At 34.8% G+C, this 24206-nt stretch overlaps 1 protein-coding gene across 4 annotated transcripts in view; it reads right to left on the bottom strand.

Annotated features, from left to right (window-relative positions):
• Nucleotides 1-24206, bottom strand: part of LOC120525692 (serine/threonine-protein kinase MRCK alpha-like) — a 429465-nt gene that overhangs the window by 24671 nt on the left and 380588 nt on the right. For all 4 annotated transcript variants that reach the window (XM_039748213.1, XM_039748214.1, XM_039748215.1 and 1 more), the window contains 11 exons: nucleotides 23248-23328; nucleotides 21222-21327; nucleotides 17212-17348; nucleotides 15915-16054; nucleotides 14772-14853; nucleotides 13905-14121; nucleotides 13520-13582; nucleotides 10806-11399; nucleotides 3793-3890; nucleotides 2485-2569; nucleotides 392-515 (listed from right to left, as the gene is read on the bottom strand). In XM_039748213.1, coding sequence (XP_039604147.1) covers nucleotides 392-515; nucleotides 2485-2569; nucleotides 3793-3890; nucleotides 10806-11399; nucleotides 13520-13582; nucleotides 13905-14121; nucleotides 14772-14853; nucleotides 15915-16054; nucleotides 17212-17348; nucleotides 21222-21327; nucleotides 23248-23328 — 1727 coding nt within the window. The remainder of the gene's footprint in view (nucleotides 1-391; nucleotides 516-2484; nucleotides 2570-3792; nucleotides 3891-10805; nucleotides 11400-13519; nucleotides 13583-13904; nucleotides 14122-14771; nucleotides 14854-15914; nucleotides 16055-17211; nucleotides 17349-21221; nucleotides 21328-23247; nucleotides 23329-24206) is intronic.

The raw sequence follows: 24206 nt of genomic DNA on the forward strand, positions 1-24206 counted from the left end.
AAGAACTCAGACTCAGCTGGTAAAGGACCAATAAACAGGCAGCTGTAGAAACAGACAATTTTCAAAGGTGACAAAGTTGAAAAAAACACCAGCTGCCTGGTGGTAACCACCAAAGCAGCAGAACAAACTGGGTTCAGCAGATGTAGTACTTTGACTTTGAAGCAGTCTAAATTGACTTATATATAATTGTAACACATCCCTAGTATTATCACTAATTATAAAGTATTTTTTTTTTCTTGCTACCCTTGTTTTGACCAGGGTTATATTGACTAGAGTAGACATATTCACTAACACTTGTTGAATAATTCTAAACAACCACGGTGAATGAGGAGACTTGTGATTTAAAGTTTGGCGCTTGCGCTGAACAAAAATACACAAAAACAAAACATACCTCCTTTGCTGCATCCTCTCCTCCTCGGGCACTCTAAAGGAATAGCGCCTCTTATTGTTGATATTCCGAACCATCTGTTTTCTGCTATTGTCAGATGTTTCAGGAACTACCAACTCATCTCCTTCTACATAAAAGATAAATAAAGTTGCTTATAATGACGTTTCACAGTGTTTTATGTCCTTAAACTCACAAACAAATTGAACTAGTTGGCCTGACTATGGAAAGACAAGAATTCTTGTCCAAAGAGTAATGGTGCACGAAATTATGTAATGAGAGTCCTTAGTGTTAACTAAGTTATAATGGGTGTAATATATTCCAGTTTTACCCACATCACACTTGACGGTGACACTAAGCTTCTGGAACTGTAGAGTGATACGGAGACCTAAGGAGCAACAGTACTTCATAATAAGTTCTGTCAGAACATGCAACTCATGTGGTTTTCCATCAAAGCTTAGCAATACTGACAAATGCTATGCAAAACACCCGAACAATCAACAAGTTAATTCAGACTTTTTTCTGTTGCTTCAAGCTTGTGAAAATATTAAGAACTGGAATGGGAATGCTTATGGCATTCCCTGTACAAGGTGCTCACAAACAGTGGTATTTTCTTGAACTGAGAATAGGTTCATATTGGGTTTCCCAAAATGTGAATGCTGAGGAAAGCATACTTAGGTGGCACTGTATCCATAATCAGTCCATGAATGTTTATTCCGGTTTTGATTATTTTGTGTGACCATTTGGCCAGAATTCAGATAAATGGTGATGGATCTACTTTCATGATGTTGTGCAAGGTGGACTAGTATCAGAGTGGTAATAAACGTATCACAGTGTTTAATAAGCTTTTGACAGCTTTAAGTAATTTAGATGAATGCTGTGCACTATAGGCCCCCTTTACTGTACTGGGTATGCAGTCTGTTCCACCAGCCCACTAATTTGGAACCTACTCTAGCACACAAAGATGAATGTGCTTTTATCAGTGCATCCTCTCCTTAAGGGACAGAATAATTTTATAATAAAAAGTAATTGCTGGCAAATATGGATTGCCAACAGATATACGTATATATGATGTGTTAGTCCTTTTTTTGTTCTTGACTAGATAAATGTTACTTTTTACTTCACTGAGATGAATACCGCTCCCACTTAAGGAACACTTTCTGAAATAATTTTTCATTATGCATTATTTTTAAAATATTAAATTAGGTTATTCTTCAAAACATGGTAGAACATTGACTAAAATAATATTCAAAATCTAGGCAAATCGTAGCCATTCAAGCAGGAAAACTGTGTTTTTTTCATATTTCTGTCTTAACTTTTAGTTTGTTAAGGCACAGACTGAAAAGGACAGTAGTATAGTTAAAGCATCTGCCTAGGCAGAATTACAAAGGTTTTATGCTTGAGGCAGTTGTTCTAAAATAATGTATGGTATTTAAAACCTAACCAGCACCTCAATATCCAATGGGCAAAATAAAACTTAAGCACTATAGTCCTACAAACTAAAATTTAAAAAGAAAACCCCCAAAAATTATAAGGCAGAGTGTTATGAATGGTGAGAGTCAAACCATATGTCAGTTACTTGCGATAATCAAGCACGTTTCACCTTTTATACTGTGTTATACTGTAAATTGGACTACAAATCACTATAGCACCTGGAACCACTGAGAATTAGAACAAGGCTAATATAATAGTTTCAGGTGTTTTTACATAGCAAACAAAATTTCAAAAAGAGACCATACATATATTAATCATATTAAAGACCAAAGTGAAAGACTCTTGTACACTTAATAAATAAAGAACCCTCACATTATTAATTGTTCATAATGTTCTCTCAAACCAAGTTAATCCAGTTCAGGGTTGTTGGGGACCAGCACCTATCCCAGGACTACTAGGCCCGAGGCAGGAAACACATACCAATACACACACAAATGCTATTCAGGATTGCTAATTAATCAAACCTACAGATTTTCTCAAGCCTAAATTATGACAGGAAAATAATTACTACATAAGATAAGAAAACGCAAAAGATGATGAAATACAATATTATTTCATAAAATAAACAAAAAAAATGTATCAAGGGTTTCCATATCCAATCTTACCTGCCATTTTGTTCTTGAAATATATTAATCTAACAGTTTCCAGACCTAGAAGATTTAAGGAACCATCTGTATTCAAAGGACGCACCTGGAAGAAAACAATCAAGTTACCGATTTATAGTGTATAAAACATTTTTATTTTAGAATTAGATTTTAATCTCTGTATTATTACCATGATTTTAAAATTAGTGTAGGAAAAGTGCAAATATATTTGTGTCTCAACAAATAAAGCAATTACTTGGTCTACCTATCAGAGATTTTTAGCAGAATAGAAAAAAGTAATATTTGATAATGGGAACCAAAGTAAACATACAACACAACTTGTAAATTGTTACATAATATATTTAAAAAAAAAAGTATCCAACACATACATTACCCATGTCAAAACATAAGGAGGCGATTATTTGTTCACTAAAACAGCTATTGGTATTACCTAATAATTAGAAATAAGGTAATTTTACATTAAACAACTTTTTCAGAGATTTTCAGTCATAGCCTTTATTTATCGATCTTAAGAGAGTGCTGGTATTCAAGGGTAACATCAGTGCTTGCCTTGTAGTTAGAAAGAAACACCTGGATGATCCATAAGCCTTTAATGTTTCATGGACAAATAAGTCAAAAGTAGAGCTCTTAGGATGAAACGGCCCTAAAATGTCTGGCATAAAGCTAACGCAGCTCTCGACAGTATGAACATCATACCTACAATAAAACATGGGAGTGGTAATGTGAAGATGTATAGATGCTATGCTGCCTCATGACCAGGAAGACTTTTCATTATTGAAGGGAACCATGAATTCTACACTTTTCCAGAATATTCATAAGTAGAAATGTCCTGTCAGCTCTCCATAACCTGAAGCTGAAGCGTAATTGGTTTATGGTGCACAACAATGACTAAAACCATAAATGCATGCTTACAACTGAATAGCTGAGAAGATACAAAATTAAACTTTTAGATTAGCCTAGTCAAAGTCCTGACTTGAACCCGAAAGAAATGCTGAGATAGGACCAGAAACAAGCAGTTCAGTCAGGTTCACATTCTTTAATGCTGCCTTCTGTCTAAAGGCCTGAATCCATTAATTTTATAAAATACGCAAAACAGGGGATACTAGGAGGGAGTAAGAATTTTTCTTAGCACTGTATTTAAGCTTTTACTTTTATCAGTAATAATGATGGTGCTTTTCTTTATCACCTTCATAAGCTTGTCTACTTCAAGTTCATTTGTATTATTGTCTTGTAAAAGTAACCAAAATCTACAAATGGAAATCAGAAAATGGGGGGAGAGGGAGAATGACAAAGTACACACAACTGTACCTTCTTCAAAGGAATTGTTTGGATCCACTCCATTGTGTTGACATCAAAAACATCAATGGCATTTTCACTGTAGACTGAAAGGTATGGTGCATTATAACCTAAAGAAAAATGATACAATTTAATTTAAATGAATACTAATTCTATCATGCAACACATATTTAAACTGGGACTTGACTATTTTATGAAAGAATACAAGCATAAACATGCTGGGTGGTACCCTAAGACCAAATTTCATCTTGCTTTTCTCTCCCGAACTATCAGAGAACAATGTAGCAGTTCAAGTTTACGTTACAAATCTCTTATCAGTTGCCTGAAAGTCAAGAAATGCAACTAATAAACGTTTTTAATGTTAAAATGTAATCATTTCAGATTTCCTGGGATTCATAAACAAAAAAATCTATAATGTCAAACTGAAAATAAAATGTTCCAGATCTTTATTTGCCATTTAATTATACATGAATGAAATGAAAATGAATCATTGTGTAAATATTCTCCATTCTCTACTGTGACTCACTTATACAAGCTCTAATTAAACTTTTATTTTTTTTTTTAAGTCAGCAGTACCACACCTCATTAACAAATCATAATTCTGAAAACTACAGCACATACTGCTGACAATCAAAGTCAAGTTTATCATTTGGAATAGACCGATTAATAGAAAACTGTACTCAAAAATCCCTGTACATGGTCTGTTTTAACTAATATTTCAAAGCAACAGGTGAATACAGAAAAAACACCTTTTTATTCATCAAATTAGCTAGCCTGACCTATAAGAAATTGGAACTGTTCGGCATAATTTCTCTATATTTTAGCAGTGACCAATGTAAAGATGTTTCATTAACTACTTACAAATTAAAAAGATATGGACATAGAGAACAGTCTCCTAATCAGGTTGACACTTAAAGTTCAGTAACTTAAAATTAACACTACAAGTAATTGTACAAAATCATATAGCCCTTTCAGAAACTCTCCCAATAGCCTGCCTAAAATTGTTGCTTATGGTACTTCCTTTATTAAAACAATGCTATTGTCCTTGATTCCATTAAAGTGGGTTTGTTTTTCACCTTTGAAAGATGTCATATTTATATTGTAATACTTTCAAGAATTTAGATCAATGCTACCGGTATATGTAATTCTCTTGTCATACATTTTATAAAAACTATGGCCTGACAGCATTTGTTTAATCTAATTAACTACACCATATTTGAAAGATTCAATCAGAATTTTACCAGTGTCATAAAAATAAATCATCTTAATGCAAGTTGTTAATGACCCTCTAATATCTTCAGATGCTGTAAACTTTATAGTGATTAATCTTTTTAGAATTAAGTACTGCTTTTGCTACAATTGACCATATAATTTTATTACAAAGGATGACAATAATGCTGGTCTGTCAAGCATTATTTTTATGTTCCCTGCATATCATCCTCACATATTATTCTCCTTATTTGTTAGTACTGGACAAGATAATGTTAACACAAGATACTAATTTTTACTTCTATGCTGTTGGGGATGGGAGAGGAAGGATGAGGAGAATTTCAAGTACTCACTTATATTTTGTTTTTGTTCAATTGTCTTATTACCATTGGCAATCACTATCACTTTAGTGTTAATCAAAGTACATTTCTGATTTTATATAACCTTAAAACATATGTTCATTATGCCAAAAGATTAGGCACAGTATATACCTGCCTGTTCACTGAAGTGCACTGGTTTATGACATTAAAGGATTGAATTATATGGCAAAGTAAATTAAAGTTTTAATGCAACCACCTCAAAGCTGCCATAGCGTTATTATAAGACACTCATTTGCACATACATGACTATGGGTGGGAAAGATGTTTCACTCTATCTTCCATGTCAAAACCTGGGCTGGGAGCAGCGATATTAATACATTTATTATTTTCCTTTGCAATATCTCAGATGTTTGCAGATTCATAAGACCCTATACAACAGTAGTGACAAGGCTACAATAAATTCCAGGGACTAGTTTATATGCTTTCTGCCAGGGCCAGACTGGGAAGCTTTTTCAGGCCGAGAATCCCAAGTCTAACCCAGACCACACAATATACATCAGTTTTCTTGTACAGGCACAGACTCAAAAAACCAAACACCATTATGTCTTAGAATTTTTTATGAATGAGGAGACAGTAGATTCAGCTTTTACACATACATTTCACTCTTAAATATTAGTCTCAAGAAAACCTCTATAATAAAGTGTGGAACAACATTTCATATATGTAAACACTTCATAAATAAATAAACCATGTAGTTCTATAATATTCATATCAAAACAATTGTGCAAAAAGCACTGAACCACAAAAAGTAGTTTGTCAGTGGAATCCACAGTGCATAGATTATGTTTGTAATTTCAATTGTGAGTCCGGAACCCACACAGCTGCTGTCAGTGTCTGGATGGTAATGCTGGATACTCTCCCATAAAGTTTGAAGTGTTGGTCAAAAAAAGACCACTTTGACGAAAGATGAAAAAAAAATGTCTCAGTGCCACAGAATTCTGTCAAGCATTTTTTAAAGAATGCATTTAATAAACAAAAAACTATGAAACATTCAGTGTAGCCTATTCAGTCACTCTCATCATAGCTCTAAGGTTTAACTGTCATAGCATGAGAGACACACTTTAAAAATATTAAAATAAAGTAAAAAGTCACGTTCTTTAACAAACTTATCATGAAATAAAGAACAAAGGGTACATTTAAAAATACAAATCATTCCACTCACATACGTGTTTCATTAATAAAAAAATAAAATAAAGCATTTTGTGTAGCCTATTCAGTCAGGGAAAAGGAAAAAAAAAACATTAAAAATGTGCTACACTTCATTAAAATTTGAAACAAAAATAAAATAAAATAAATACACAATAACAAATACCAAAACTCATACAACATCCAAATATAATTCAAAGTGCGAACCTCTCATCACAGCGCTCCTGTTTAACTGTCAGCGCGCGAGACACACACAAAGTCAAAACTTGACATGAACAAAAACAAGAAACCATCCAACCAGAAACCAGAAAAGAAATCCTCCAAAATTAAACCCAAAGAATTTGTGCCTACTACAGAGCAATAACGCCTGCTTGTTTTCCAATATAATAACATTATATAATTTCACCATTAGTTTATTTCACTGGTTGCTCTGAATGCCAGGCCAGGGAGGAGGCCTCTGGGAAAGCTCCCACTGATTGTAAAAGTCAGTCTGGCTCTGATCTCTACCAGAATGCAGAGTTCAGGCGAATACAGTACTTTTATTCTTCTCTTCCTAATATGTCAACTCATAGGCTTATTAGGTGGTGATCTGAAATTATATATTAGCTAGCAATGGAACTCCTTGTACTACTCTTTCCATGTCTGCCCTAGTAATTCAAGAAGGAAAAAATGTGTGAAAGTATTTTCACCTAGGCTCAAGGAGAATTTTTATTTTCCTTTCCACTGCATCATAATTATTCATGAACTGACTATTTTTATTTATAATAAGATGCTGTCAACCAAGCACTTGTACCATTAAAAAGTAATTATAAGCTATGATCATGCTCCACATATTATATATATAGCATTAATATGTCAATATTTCTGAAGTGGCTCTTGGTATTTTAATGCATTTCTTTTTTTAGATTACTGTTGTGTTAAATGTATGTCTTTGGAAATAGGCTTCTTATTGAAGTCTACTCTACTTTGGGAATTTAATGAGCTTTTCTGTGGGTCCTTCTCTAGACATGCCTAAGGGGCTGTCTGCATTTACAAGAAAGCAACATACGATGAGAATGCAAGAACAAACATATTAAATAAAAGAGGTAGTTGGGAATTATGTAAGAAACCTGCTTGCTTCGTCTGCTGCACAGTATAAGACAGAGACATGTTTGGCATTATGAAAACGAGCTCCCTTACAACAAAGGTACTAACAATGGAATTCTGGCATGAATCAAATATTTCCCAACCCATATCAACATGAGTAACTATAGAAAGTTGACAATGAGTAGAAAGACACTCTCTGAAGAATGCATGCTTTCTCTATCCTTTCTTGACCATTTCCTTTTGGCTTTATATTTGACTATTTTTATTTTTTGTATTCCATCTCTTTTTAGTACATACTCAGAGGCCTTGGGCATCTCCGCACACCTTCACTCTCCAATTTCCTCTTCCAGAGCAATCCCCAATGATACACTATTTCTGAATGATTACTCTGTTGCAGTTACTTTTGTTACATTGCTAACTGACTGCCTAAGATTGTTCAATCAGAAGAAAGACATAGCCATTACATTGTTCATTCCATTACTAAACCCACTTAAACCAGATTATGGTTGAGCCTATGCAGGTAGCATCATGCACAACCAAACCTCAAACTACACCAATCCATCACAACAGCTGCATACTATTCAAAAGTTTAATGTTATTGAAAAGGTATAAAAAGGCTGTGTCATTGGCTGGGATACTAAAAAAAGAAATGTTGTACTGTGGCGGGTTAAAAAAAGTTATCACTCTGATAGGTGAATGTATGTTCAGTTACTCTATTCAGTTTCTACATCTCCTTTAATGCAACTATATATATCTACTTAGCTTTATTAATTTGGATACAGTTAATGTAACATATTCCTATTTATATATAACTAAAATATACAACAGTTCAAAAATGTGGTCCAGAAAATGTTTATATGTATCAACTGATCCCTCTGTTTTTATACTCCAATGATAATGAACAACTGATATTTCACAATACTCTGACCACTGAAAGTTGTGTTACATATTATTAATTTACCTTTCACTTGGAAAGAGCAGGCCATGTATGAATATTTAAATGAAATGCTAAACAAAATTGATGTGTCTATCTATTTAGCTTCACAGTTTTGAAAGCAAATTTTAAAATAATGATGCTCTTTAAAGTCAATACTATTACACAGTTATGATTATTCAAGAAGTTATAACTTTTAAATGAGGTTCGGATTTTGAATGAAAAAAGAATTTACCATGTGGCAAAAAATAAAATACCAAGATGTCAGTTGTACTAGCTGTGAAGGTTCTTTGTGAGAACTAACTAACACAATTCCAGTGCCAAATACTGGCCATTAAAATTTTCCAGTATGCAAACCACCACTCATTTACCAAATACAAGGTTCAAGTGACAAGCAGCAGCGATCCTAAAACCTTTACTAAGGTGATGTAAGACAATTCAAGTAATTATTTCTACACTTCAATGCTGGAGTCTCTTCACTGGCGCATATAAAATAAAACATGTGCAGTACACCATGACCATGAAATGGAAATCTTTCTGGGTAAACAAAGTTACTGACAGATGTAGAACCTTTCCACAGAGTGCTGCTAAAGTTAGGAATGATCTGTCTGTCAATGAGATTGGCGCTTTCTTTGACTCAGCATTGATAACACACCTGAGAGCCCAATAACCATGGCAGACTCATTGAAGTTACTATTTAGGTTATGCTGCCTGTCTATTAAAGGTTTGCCTACACTTGAGTAGGACAATCCTTTTGGTTAACGCTGACTGCAGTCTTTCTTTCAAATCACTTTCTTCATCAGATGTCAAACTATACCACTAATGTCTCACTCACTCAGAAAGCTACAGAATTCAGTCTTCATTCTCATAAAGCTGGCTACACAAACCTCTGTGATGTGGGTGTTACTTCTACTGATTAAACAGCTTGCAACTAGTCATCTAAGTGAAATCAGATATTTCTCAGAAAATTTGAAAATATGTGTATCAGCTGCCAGATGCATTACACACAAAATGCTGTGGCATTAAAATAGCAAAGCTACAGAATTATAAAAATTTAAATACAAATATGGTTGGGGTGTGGTTGGTGGCAACAGCAGTAACCCAGAATCCAGACAGGGATGAATCCTAGAGTTTTTAGCAAATGGAAATATTGTCTTAAGGGTGTTTAGCAACTCTGTGTGTCTTTCACCAGTATGCAATACTAGCACAGACGTGTGTCAGTCATTATCATGGTAGTGGAGTAAAGGGGCAAATAGCTGGTAAATAAGCTTCTGTAAATGTACTGTGAATGTCCTCTTATTCCACAAGATTACACAAGATTATAAACTTATTGTAAGATTCTGGAAAAGGTTTATTCTGAGAAGACTGCCAAAAGTTTACATAACTCCCCTAAAATTTACCTGTGTTGAAGACATTTAGTATACTTTGTTGGAATGCAAGAATATCAAGAGTATACTTTGCAGTGGAACACTAGTTCCTCAATACTGTAATTTAAGCCTGCTCTGTTGCCAGAGGTTAGGAACCCATGGGCCAGTACCAAAAATTTTTGGGCCAAAAAGTCACTGTCAGAAGGAATTTATGACCTGCAAAATCACTACTGGATGGCAGAAACTGAAGGCAAAGTAATCCTTGATCTTCTCAGAGTGCCCTAAATGGTCTAACAACCATAAATAGGACACTAAAATAAAATGTGCTGGCATAAATAGGACACTAAAATAAAATGTGCTGGATAACGATAGATAGATAGATAGATAGATAGATAGATAGATAGATAGATAGATAGATAGATAGATAGATAGATAGATAGATAGATAGATAGATAGATAGATAGATAGATAGATAGATAGATAGATAGATAGATAGATAGATAGATAGATAGATAGATAGATAGATAGATAGATAGATAGATAGATAGATAGATACTTTATTAATCCCAAGGGGAAATTCACATTATGGTTTTCATCAAGAAAGAGCTATAGTGAAAGAAGTCATAGAAAAGTGGAACATCACTAATATAAATATAAAACACCTGTCAAGAAAATAGGAGCTGTTTGATGGGTTCTTTTTTCAAACCTTTTTTGTGTAGTTGTAGGGATTTTGGTGAGGTGTGGTGCAGTACTTGTATTATTAATAGTAATGTCAGTAATTCTATTTTTAAGTTTATATGCAGTAATTGTTGATGGTGGTGATTAATTAAGCACAAATAGTAATAGGTAATGACAAGAAAAGTTAAAAAGCTTGAAGAACAGTCATGCAATAAGTAAACTTACATGAAGCTATGGGAACTGCTGGCCACATCAGTTCCTGTTGCCTTGATCGCCGACCTTGACAGTCCACATATATGCCTATACTACTGAAACACAGCAGATACTCCTTGTTGGAGATTTCCACTGCACATATGGCATCCATCCCTTGTTGTGTGATGAAGGAAAGTGTGTGATCATCAAAATGCAGTAGGCTGATTGCATTTACTTCACCATGCAGGCTGTACTTCATGAATCCTGACTGGTAGCCAACACAGAGGCGCTCGCTATAAATGGCCATCCACTGGACATTGCCTGGAACCTGAATGTCTTTGATCTTTTTATGGCGAGTTTTGCTCTGGTTCAGTTCATAACATATCACTTGTCTCTTCATTGCCACACAGAGGCAAGTCATTGCTCCATGCCTGACCTGCCCAGATATAATAGTCTGGCAGCCTTTTGTTTCTGCCAATTTATAAAATTCTGCTTCTCGACCATCTAAGGCAGATATGGGGTACAGTCGAACATGTCGGTTTCTCCCTGATATCACTGCTATTAGCTGTTCACTTGGGATTAGCTCAATCTGGTGGACTTTTTTGTTATCACCCACTCGTATGATCTCTGTTAATAAAAAAGAAATGTAAATTAGAGTGATTTTAGCAAGTAATTAATTCTTTATTTTTTAAAGAATAAATATTTGGAATTAAATGAAAACAAAAATAATACAATTAAATGTGAATACATTTAAAATTACCTGCATTTTAAAGCTATCCTTGTATGATTTTCATAGTGGTGTTGTTATAATGTTTATGAAATAAACTTTAAAGTATATTAATGAATTGGAGTACACTAAAGTGGTATCAGGCACTGTAAAAAGAAGGCAGCTAGTTCACAATATTTTTTATTGTGACGAACTTCTGTTCAACATGCCTTCTTCATTGGTTTTATAATCCTTACGAAATGAAAAATTCACAGAACATGACTATAACAGAAGCAAGACTATTAAACATTCTCTTCATAATGCAGAACTGGCCAAATAAATAAAAGGACTGTGATCGCGACAGTAAAGATAAGAACCGGCAATTGAAACAGACTCCATTGAAATTATCAATCAGTAAATATATGCTCTATTACCATCTTTGTAAAAGTGATTCCACTTTAGAATTTTTTTCAATGTGTGTTGCTGTATAAAATACAATCTTTAATGTATTTAATTGAAATTTTTTGGCAATTCAAAAGAAAAAACATATTACAATTTCAAAGCAGAAAATAATGTGAACAGCTCCTACCAAATTAATTATAAAAAACTAATTTTATAACCATTCATTACTACCCGTTCTTTAGTCCTTATTTGGTGGAGGTGTATTATGGTAGAGGAAAAATTCTGAATATAAGATCTTGCTATTTTTTTTTAAGTACTTTACATTGCAAAAAATTTTTCAGTCTGAATATGAACTCTCGGTAAGTAAGCTACAACTTAGTCCTCTTATATGTTAAATGTGGATTGAATTTTTGAACCACTCCACAAAATTGAGATTTTCCTACAGCTTTTGATATGTGTTTCTTGATGCAAAATCATGAACATTGCAATAGCCTAACAGGATTTTTCTCTAGACTGTGATATCCTTTTTGCCTTCTGCCTCTGTAAATCAATCTTATTTTATATGCTCCATTCACAACTGCAATGCAGTAAAGTTTACAAATAACATTACAAGATAGCATATATTGCTTTGCTTGAATCCAGTATTACAAAGGAGAGTTGCTATCTGAAGTGAAGTTCAAAAAGTAAAGTAGATCTAAACTACCCTGCTGTAAGTGTGCATGCAGGTGTGCTCTGCAATGGTCTGCCTCTCTATGCAGTACTGCTTTCCACATCACTGCTCTCTGTGACTGTTCACTTGACAAGCTGGTTAGAAAAATAGATGGATAGAGATAGATGGACAGAGTGCTCCTTTAACGTTTTTAAACTAAACAGTACTAAATGTTTTAACTATGTTGTAATTTGGAATATCTGTTGTAGTATGAGCACATACGCATGAAAAACTGAATAAAGGCATTTTAGAGGATTAGTAATGGTGGCAGTTACTAATGAGCAGTAGTCATGCATGGTACCTCATGTGGCTCACTGTGATTTTTGTGAAAGAGTGCCCAGGATCTAAATTTAGTTATATTTCACTGAAACTTGAAGCCTGTGGAAAATATTATTAGTTGTATTTAAAACATTTGAGGTACATTTATATTTGATGTTATTTATGCAAATACATACACTACATATTAATGGGAAGAAGCAAAACCAAGTTGCTGCTCTTTAGAGGCAATATACAGGGTCGTCCAAGAAAATTTCACTTGATACGATGGCTACACATAACATGAGGTTGTATTTTATTGTAATTTGAGAAATGATTTGATTTCTGGGAAAAAGGGTATACTGTACCGATGAATACTAACGAATATTAGGTAGATGACAATGAAATTAATATTCCGTTTGTAGAAATCAAAACGAGAGACACAAAGATAAAAATAAAAATGAAAAATGAATACAGCAAAATTAAAAAAAGGATGGAAAAGAGGTTTGTGCATTAAAAGTTCAGTACTACTGGAAAATCACTGCTGGAAAAAAATTTGTCTGGTATTTTTAGTGTATTTGCCAACAGTTACTATGACCCTTATGTGTGTGCTTCTACAATCATTATAAAATTTCTACAGTAAACAATAGTAAATTTAGTTTTCCAAATACTTACCATCTTTAGTTACATGTACAACAAAGAGGCCTTCTTCATTTCCCAGGGCTATTCTTTCATGATCTGTAAAACAGCATGTTTTTCTGTCTTCAACATTACATGAAATATATGACCTTTGCCTTAAAAGTATGCATTAAATAATGCAAACTAGAATTAATGTTAATTTGAAAACCCTTTACAAATATTAAGTCTACCTTTTAATAGTGGGATTAACAGAAAGGCTACCTTGTATTTAGTATGTTAACCTATTTTATTTGTAACAATAACAAGAGCAAATTAAAAGAAAAAAGGGACGTTTTGCATTGGCAGATTTGGAATATAGAAGAAAGGAAGGAAAGCTATTAATGGATTTTACTGCTAACAACAAAGTAAATTTCAGACTCACCTAAGATAGAAGCAGACTGAGTGGTTTTGATTAAAGGAAGAGTGCTATCATAGGCCTCTTTGGGCATATAGACCGATCTATCTTTCAGTTTGTTTTTCTTCAAGATACGATGTAATTCATTTAAAACACCAATCCACTTGTTCTTTTCATTTTCACTGTCAGCCAGTATTAGGATTGAACACTTGCTATTTGATGCTGAAAGCTGTGAAGCTGTCACCTAAAATCAGATCAGAGATTGATCATAAAGTGATCATGTGAAGCTCTAAACATTTCTGTAGTTGGCTTATAAAATGTTTTGTTAATTTAGGTAAGATTCATGTTTACACATTCTACTTAGAAGAAATATAAAAACAAAATACATTTAATACCTTGTAGGAATAAAGAGCCACAGAAAAGATTAAAGAAAACAATAATTTATGAGGCAAGGCCACACATTAAAGTTATAACCTGCTTTTGCCTTCTTTGCATTAAAGAACTTCCAAAAAAGTGTTACAAAGAAATTAAAAGAATAATTCTCCTTAAGTACATATATATTGAATGGAACTGTAAAGACTTGATCAGTCTGTACTTTAAAACTTAATGATGACCACTTAGTTACTACATTGTACACTTCAATGTCAAAAGCCTATGAGTAGCTCTGAAACAAGACACATTTTTAAAGACACAACAAAGAGTAGCATAAAATAAAACAAATAATGCCAAAGGTTTCCCCTTAATACTAAATGATTCCTATGCAAAATACAGAAGACTCTGGTCAGCTCCAATAATTTAGTAAAATGTTAGTAATATCCTTCTTTTCCAGTGTGTACAGATTTAATTTAAATGAATGGGAAACATGACAGTCATTCTTCTTCAAGATGAGCTTACCCGAAAGATGCATGGAATGTCCTTCCTGTTGGCATGAATGACATCTGAAGCTAAAACTGAACTGACTGAAAAATCCTCATCTCTGACAAGAAAGGTAAAAAATAAACAATTTAGAAAAAATACTTTATAACAAACAATAATGGAAAAACTTTTTTTATTTATAAAATACATGTAAGGTCATTACTCAACAATAATGTGAAGTATGTTAATTGCCTTATTTCACACCAATATTAAAAAAAATAAGAGACAATAAATGTAATTTTTTCACTTTGTGGTGAAGGAGATTTTGTATATTAGATGTTTTGTCAAGATTGTGAAAAGGAATATAAATACTGTATTTGAGATATTATTCCTTCATTTACACCACCAGAACATTACTGAAATATATTGTTCCTCTTTTTATGACAGAAATAAGGTTGACACAGTTAGTCTTCTCCTCTGCATTTGCTTAGCAAAAACTAATATTACATAACATTTTCTCTCATACCTGTGTAATCCAATTCAGGGACGTAGGGGGCCAGAGCTAGGTAATCAAAAAGTAACATTATTTATGATGACACAGAGTGAAATTAGTGAGAATGCAATAAAAAGCACTCATGTCAAGCAGAAATGTTCCTAAGATGTGGAAGAAATGATGGTGCCTTGTAAAAAATCATATTGTAAAAGGATTTAAACACTTTTGATGTCTGTTGTCCAGAAACAACCTGACAAAATGTCTAAGCACTACAATTGTTGCACAGTGATTGACGTTGGTGTCTCACAGATCCAGTCCTGGAATGGTCATCATCGGTTTGCGTGTTTTTTCAGTGTCTGCGTAGGTGTTTTTCCAGGTCCTTCAGTTTACCACCCAAATTCCAAAAACAAGAATTTTTAATTGCAAACTGATTTTAAATGTGTGAGTGTCTTTGTGTGGATATGCTCTTTGATTGATTGTTGTTCCAGAAGGAACTAATCTTATATCTAAAATCTGCCAGGATAGGCTGTGGTCTCCTGTGACTCAAAATTTGGTTAAAATGGATTAGAAAATATATGGGTGTATAAATGCTGCACAAAAATGTATGAAAAACTTAGAACAATATTATGACATATGAAGGACACTCACAATTAAACTAGATCATTACTAGTCACAATACATAATCATACCTCATGTCAATGACCTGGCTCACTACCACTGTAGGCTGGGAAGTCTTTCCTTCTGGTAAGTCATACAAGAACAGTTTGAAGTCACACACTACTGCAATGGATCTTTGCCAGCCTTTTTTCACACCTGCAGGTTTAGGTACCTTTAATCATCACAAAAAGAAGAAACAATGTATCATCAACATCTCAAATACTCTAACATAAAAATAACAGTAAGAAATATGGTGTTATGTATTTAGGGATATTTACTCTTTTGAAGTAACTAAATTATGCCATTTGTATTAAAACTTCTAATTTCAATTTAAAATTTAATTTAGTTTAATAAATATAATTTTAAAATAATGATCAATTAAAAATGTCATGATAACACAAAAATGACATTGGGCGAGGCTAAAATCTAGGTAACAAGCCCAAGACAGTGACAGTAATTAAGAAGGACTGCAGGGAAGTTGTTTACACCTCAAGTTGTATAAAATAATTGGTTTTAAGGAGACACAGTCAATGAAGTCAGCTAAGCTGCTGCAGGTAATGAGTAAGATGACACAAAAGCAGGTCTTAGCCCATTTTTGTTCTTTGATAGCTCATACTCAAAACTCTTCAAAATGGCTTGTATTTTTTCATAACCTTAATAAATGACAAGGTATTCACTTTTAAAACTAGACTTTCCTTTATTACCATGCACAAAAAGTAATCAAAATCAGTAAAATCAGATAATGTTACAGTGTTTGCAAATATGAATTATCTTGCTTTTTCATTATTGCAAATATTTAAGTAATTTAATAATCCTTCATAAGTCAAATCCTGTGTCAGAACTCTTGTCAATTAAAACCATCAATACTACCCTTCAATATAAGTAGCATATAGAAGAAGGCTAAAGAAGAGGCTAGATGACCAGCTAGCTTAGGGAAATTGATCCAACTTTTTTGCAATCAACTGTGAGACCCCAAAATTTGTTTCACTGGAATATTTTGTACACTAAACTTTTGTTTTTCTTTCCTTCCTTGAAAACTAGTCTTAACCTAAAATATTAATTTTAATATTTAAATGTTTTAAAAACATATACTTATATGAATTTTAATTAGCTTTTTTGTGTTTAGTATGCTTTTTATGTTTTATTCTGGTATTTTTCATTTTAACTATTATATTTCTATGAATGTACAAAATTTTGGTTTATAAATAGACGTGGTATATAAAAAAAGCTGAAATGTACTGATCCGTGTTTAAATAAAACTCAAAGGAGGCCAGTTGAGCTTTTGCTAACCAAAGATGCTGCATTGACACTTAAGATTGTTAAACATACCCTAACATTTCCTTCATAAGCAGTTCCAATCCCTTTTTGTGGATCAATTCCCAGAGGTCCTTTTGTTTGGTCAGATGGAATTGGACACACAGCTGGAGCTTTGTCGGCACAGGTCACATGACATGAGAATCCACAAACTAAAACAATAATAAGTTAGGATAAGTAACTTGAGAAGAATATTTGACTATATAGTAGTTGTTAGCAATTACAAACATCTATTTCTAAGTCCATCCTTGAACTGGATTCAGTGGGTTCAATGAATCAGTGGATGGGCCTTAGGACATTTGATAAAATAAATTCCCTCATAAGCAGTTTTAAATACAATGACCATGTTTTGTTAATAAAACATACTGCTGGACTTACTGAGGACTGTCATTTTGCTTAAACTGGCGATTGTATTTTACTCTAAGCCAGCTGTTAATGTTATAAAATGCTGCAAATAAAAATAGAGAGTAATTTTTTTTGCATATTATTATCAAGGAAGTAAAGTAATTGAAATAAGAAGAGGGATTTGTAAACAAGTTAATATATAAAAGCATGTTTATTATAAATAACACAAAAATTACATGTCAGGTCAGAATAAAACCTAATTATACTCGTAATATATACCAGTTGTTAGCGAAGTGCATCATACCATCTCTCCTAACTTTGAACTGCACTGTATTGTAATATTGAGTCTTATTTTGCAAAATCTTCTTCTTTTAGCTACTCTTGTTAAGGGTTGCCGCACTGAATCATCTTGTTCCATATCTTCCTGTCCTCTTGCTCTGTCACACCCATCACCTGCATGTCCTCTCTCACCATATCAATAAACCTTATCTTTGGCCTTTCTCTTTTCTTCTTGCTTGGCAGCTCTATCTTTAACATCCTTTTCCCAATATACCCAGCATCTCTCCTCTGCACATGTCCAAACCAAAGCAATCTTGCCTCTCTGACTTTGTCTCCCAACTATCCAACCAAAGCCGACCCTCTAATGTACTAATTTCTAATCCAGTTCTTCCTCAATGCAAATCTTAGCATCTTTAACTCTGCCACCTCCAGCTCTGTCTCCTGCTTTCTGGTCAGTGCCACCGTCTCCAATCCATATAACAAAGTTGGTCTCACTACCATCTTATAGATCTTCCCTTTCACTCTTGCTGATAACCAGCTGTCACAAATTACTTCTGACACTCTTCTCCAGCCATTGCATCCTGCCTGCACTCTCCTTTTCACCTCTCTTCCACAATCCCTGTTACTCTGTACTTTTGATCCCAAGAATTTAAACTCATCCACCTTCGCCAACTTTATTCCCTGCATCCTCACCATTCCACTGACCTTCCTTCCTCTTCCCTCTAGAGCATATCTCCACCTCTCCAGGGTCTCCTCAACCTGCTCCCTACTCTCACTACAGATCACAATGTCATCAGCAAACATCATAGTCCAAGGGGACTCCTGTCTAATCTCATCTGTGAACCTGTCCATGACCACTGCAAATAAGAAAGGGTTCAGAGCCAATCCATGATGTAATCTCACCTCCACTTTGAATGCATCCGTCACTCCTACTGTAGACCTCACCACTGTCACACTTCCCTCAAACATATCCCATACAACTCTTACATAATTCTCTGCCACTCCTGACTTCCTCATACAATACCACAACTCTTCTTGAGGCACCCTGTCATATGCTTTCTTCAGGTCCACAAAGACACAATGCATCTCCTGACCTTCTCTATACTTCTCCATCAACACTTTCAGAGCAATCACTGCATCTGTTGTGCTTTCTTGGCATGAAACCATACTGCTGCTCACTAATCATAACCTCCCTTCTTAACCTAGTTTCCACTACTCTTTCCCATAACTTCACGCTGTGGCTCATCAATTTTATCCCCCTGTAGTTACTACAGCTCTGCACAACCCCCTTATTCTTAAAAATCAATACCAGTACACTACTTCTCCACTCCTCAGGCATCCCCTCACTTTCCAAGATTCCGTTTAACAATCTGGTTAAAACCTCCACTGCCATCTACTCCTCTGGAGTAACGGCCATTCCATTCTTCATCCTCTTCATAGCTGTCCTTACTTCCTCCTTGCTAATCTGTTGCACTTCCTGATTCACTATCTCCACATCATCCAACCCTTTCTCTCTCTCTCTCTCATTCTCTTCATTCATCAGCCTCTCGAAGTACACTTTCCATCTTCTCAACACACCCTCCTCGCTTGTGAGTATGAATCCATCTTTATCCTTTATGACCCTAACCTGCTGCACATCTTTCCCAGCTCGGTCTCTCTGTCTAGCCAATCAGTACAGGTCCTTTTCTCCCTCATTAGTGTCCAACCTCTCATACAACTCATCATACACCTTTTCTTTAGCCTTTCCACCTCTCTCTTCACCTTGCACCTTATCTCCGTGTACTCTTCTCTACTTTCTGCATTTCTCTGACTATCCCACTTCCTTCTTCTTCGCCATCCATTTCCTTCTATATTCTCCTGTACTTCCCCATTCCACCACCAGGTTTCCTTTTCCTCCTTTCTCTATCCAAATAACATGCCAAGCACCCTTCTTGCTGTCACCCTTACTACATCTGCTGTAGTTACCCAGCTATCTGGTAACTCTTCATTGCCACCCAGTGCCTGTCTTACTTCTTCGCTAAACTCAACCTTGCCGTCTTCCTTTTTCAACTTCCACCATATGATCCTTGGCTATACCCTCACTCCTCCTGTTCTTCAACTCCAAAGTCATCCTACAGACCAGCCACTATCCTATGCTGTCTAATTACACATTCCCCTGCTACCACTTTGCAGTCTTTAATCTCTTTCAGATTGACTCTTCTGCATACCATATAATCTACCTGCTACCTACTGTATCTTCCTCCACTCTTGTATGTCATCCTATGTTCCTCCCTCTTCTTAAAATACGTATTCACTATGGCCATGCCCATCCTTTTTGCAAAATGAACTATCATCTGACATTCTACTTTCCTCTCCTTGACATCATACCTACCCATCACCTCCTTGTCTCCTCTGTTCCCTTCACCAACATGTCCACTGAAATCTGCTCCAGTCACCACTTTCTGTCCTTTAGCTACACTGTCCATCACTTTATCCAACTCACTCCAGAAATCTTCTTCCTCATCCATCGCACACCCAATTTGCGGGGCATATGCACTAACAACATTCATCACCACACCTCCAATTTCCAGCTTCATAATCATTACTCTCTCTGACACTCTTTTCACTTCCATAACACTCTTCACATACTGTTCCTTCAGAATAACCCCTACCCCATTTCTCCTGCCATCGACACCATGACAGAACATTTGAAACCACCTCCGATCTACCTGCCTTACTCCCCTTCTATTTAGTCTCTTGCATGCACAATGTATTAACCTTCCTTCTCTCCATCACATTAGCTAACTCTCTCCCCTTACCAGTCATACTACCAACATTTAAAGTTCCTACCCTCAGTTCCACTCTCTTTACCTTGCTCTTCTCCTCTGTCCTCTGGACACGTCTCCCTCTCTTCTTCTTTGGCCAACAGCAGCCCAATTTCTGCCAGCACCCTGTTGGCTAACAGTACTGGTGGTGGTTGTTGTTAACCTGGGACTTGCCTGATCCGGTATGGTAATCTGTATTGTTGTCTGCATGTTGATCTGACAAAATTTTATACCGGATGCCCTTCCTGACATAACCCTCCCCATTTATCCGGGCTTGGGAACAGCACGAAGAAACACACTGGTCTGTACAATTTCTGTGGTCTTGTTTTGCAAAATGCTATTTCATATTTTAGTAAAAACAAGATAAACTTCAGAGTATTTAAAATTTATTATAGGAGAAATTTTATTAAAACTCTATCTATGATATTCCATTATCATATGCATTTGCTTCAGTTTAGGTTTACGTGCATGTAAAAAATACAAATTTTTGATATCTGATTCTTAAAAAGAAAAGCACTTTTTGGGAAAATGCACTATATATCTAAAATAAAGCAATCTTCAATACAGTTACACAAATTCCTTCATATATACACTTACCTTCACAAGCACAGCCTTGTCGTATCAATCCCACCATTAAAGAGGTGCACTGATTACATTTTGTAGGAGTACTGAATGACTTCACAATAAACTGATGGGCTTTGGGCTACCAAAAAAAAAATATTACTGAGCAATCAGGAAGGCGAATATCTATAAATTATATGTTACAGTTTTAAAAGAACTATAAACAGATTCACAAGTGTTTCCCCTTCATTTTAAGCACTTACAGTTTCCTGCCAAGAGTTTCTTTTTCCAATAATAATGGATGCATGACGGGAATAGTCCAGGACAGACATTCTAGTCTATTAGGTCATACACTCATAATACAGAACTTATCCATGCTGGGAAAATTTGGAGTTGCTAAATTATATTCAAAGCATGTATTTACATTATTTGAGGAAACCCATAAGGAGACACAACAAAATTAACATACCACATACACTATGGAATCTCAGCAAGCAATTAGTTTAGATCCAGATCACTATGAAATGTTAATGCAAGCTTCTCACTTATGGATTGCTCTTTTATGAGGAGTATTAAGCTAAATACTACCATCTTTGACAACAGTAAAGTAAGTTTTAAATCAAATTTAACAATCAACTAGATTTATGAATAAATTATATATGGAGTGGCCCGAATGTTTATTGGTCTTTCAGGTAGGAATTTAAGTTCTGCAGCACTCCTTGACTGCTGTGAGTTTGGTGTACAAATGCTGAGTTGTTTAGGTGTAGCTGTAAAGCCCTAATATGTATTGCAGCTACCTTACTATTTAGATCTATTTGTGTAATCTCTTCAGCAATCCTTTTACTACACACCTGATAATAGTCTTAATATTTTCTGCTCTGCCAGGACATTCTGTTTACCCTTGGTTGGAACATTACTTCCATCCTCTTTCAAAGTATGTGTTTCTCTGTAGTTGTTTGAGTGACCCGTGAAGAACCCTTTGTGATACATCTTAGGTGACCATGGTTTATTGTCTGGACTGCATTTAACAGTTTTAGTAACATCTCCACCCAGGTACAAATATAGTAGACACAGACACATCCAGCATTTGTTACTGAAAAACTCACAGGTTGTGCTGCCCTTCTTAAATGACTCTTACCTCAGTTTTCAGAATTGTAAAAAGAAAAATCACAACATGTCCTAACAAACACTTTATAGTTTATTTTCTTTATTCATGGAAAGTGTGCAGTGTGATTTGTACTGGTACCTAAATATTCATCACAAGATGATGAACATGATCTTGTGCTTCAGCCTAATGCACTGCTGAAGACTCTGGTCATGTCTTCATTTAAAAAAGCAAAAGCTGGTTCATGTTGGTGGTTTATATCCTATGGTACATTTAAGATCACCTTCAGCTAATATCATTTTTTTCGTCAGATAGGCCCCTGTTTATGCCATTAACAGTGGCTGAAATTTGTTCCAAGTTCTTGTTTTCTTACTTAATAGTACCAATAACTTTCTGTATTCATTGATTTCTACAATGGACATACATACAGTATGATTATAACAACTCTGAATAACTTTAAGTGTAAAAGAACACACAGTATACGTACACTTATGTTTTCAGTCTTCTGAGATATTTCAAAAAGGAAGTATCCCAACTATTTATTTATTAAAGAAAAACAATAATTTATTATTATTCTCCAGACTATAATATCATTCTACAGGTTTGTTGATTTTTGTTAAGTAACACCTTAGATAAAAATTAATCTTGGATTGGATTAGCTGAATTTTCCATTTTATTATATTCAACAGCAAAACTAAAGTGCTTAGTTAAAGGTTTTAAACCTATTAAACAATATGTGCAAATTTTATCCCCATGTTCTGTTTGTCTTCTCATGTCCATCTGAAATGAATGATGATTGCTATTTTGTGTTTGCACACATGTTCTAAAATGGAGTGGCACTCTGTCACAGTCTTAGTCTTACATTTTGTTCTCTGCTGAATAAACAAAAAACTCTGGCAGTCTGCCAGCATAGTGAAAATGAATAGATAAACAAATAAACAGAATCACCTGATTTACCTTAGGTGCTGACAGACCGGATCCACTGTATGTTGACCTCATTGTAGGTGTCTGTATATTATGTGGTGGGTGATCTATAATCTTAAATAACAGCAAGAATGAAGAATTAGGAACAAAACACAAAACAGTATATATTATATTGCCTATAAAATGAATAATATATTGCACAATTTGGCACAAACTATATATATATATCACTTATCTGTATACGTATCTATTTTTCTCTCTTTCCAAATTTTATATATACACTAGCAAAATACCCGCGCTTCACAGTGGCGAAGTACTGCCTTAAAACTTTTATTAAGAAGAAAATTAAACCTTTTGAAACTGAGAGAAAATATACCAATAATTATTTGTTAAGGATCTCTTTGTATACCACGTTGTCAGTTCGGCCCTCCGGTTGTAATATGACCAAGCTGTGCGCTGAGCTTACTCTTGAGAATGCAACGTACAGTTGGCCATGTGAACAGTAATCTTGTTTCAAATCTCACAGCTTGGATTACTGCTGTCATAATCGGTTTGAGTTTCATGGTTTGTTTCAATTACGACAGTATTTGCAGGACTTGTGTTGAAGTGACATTTGGCATCTGTCAAGCGTTGTAAGCATACAACCGGTTTCATCGATAACTTCACATCCAGCTTTTGAGAGTTTAAACATTCATAAACATAAATGTGTCCACTACTGAAATCGTCACCTGTGAATCTAAGATGTTTAAGAGGCATTGGCGGTTGTCGAAAGGTGTAAAATATTTCTCCGTTTTGGTACATTCGAAGAACGACAACCAAACAATTCAGCGGCAGCCATCAACACACATGCAGAACCATAGGTGAAGGGCTTAAGCATTTCACTCTTATAGTGCTCCTGTGTAGAATAATTATCTCCTGTACCATCAGTCCACACCTTGAACCTGTCCCAGTCATTCAATACATAAGACACAATGTTCCTCTGGATATCAAGA

The sequence above is a fragment of the Polypterus senegalus genome, chromosome 3 (genome assembly GCF_016835505.1).
Source record: "Polypterus senegalus isolate Bchr_013 chromosome 3, ASM1683550v1, whole genome shotgun sequence".
In the NCBI taxonomy this organism is placed as follows: Eukaryota; Metazoa; Chordata; class Cladistia; order Polypteriformes; family Polypteridae; genus Polypterus; species Polypterus senegalus.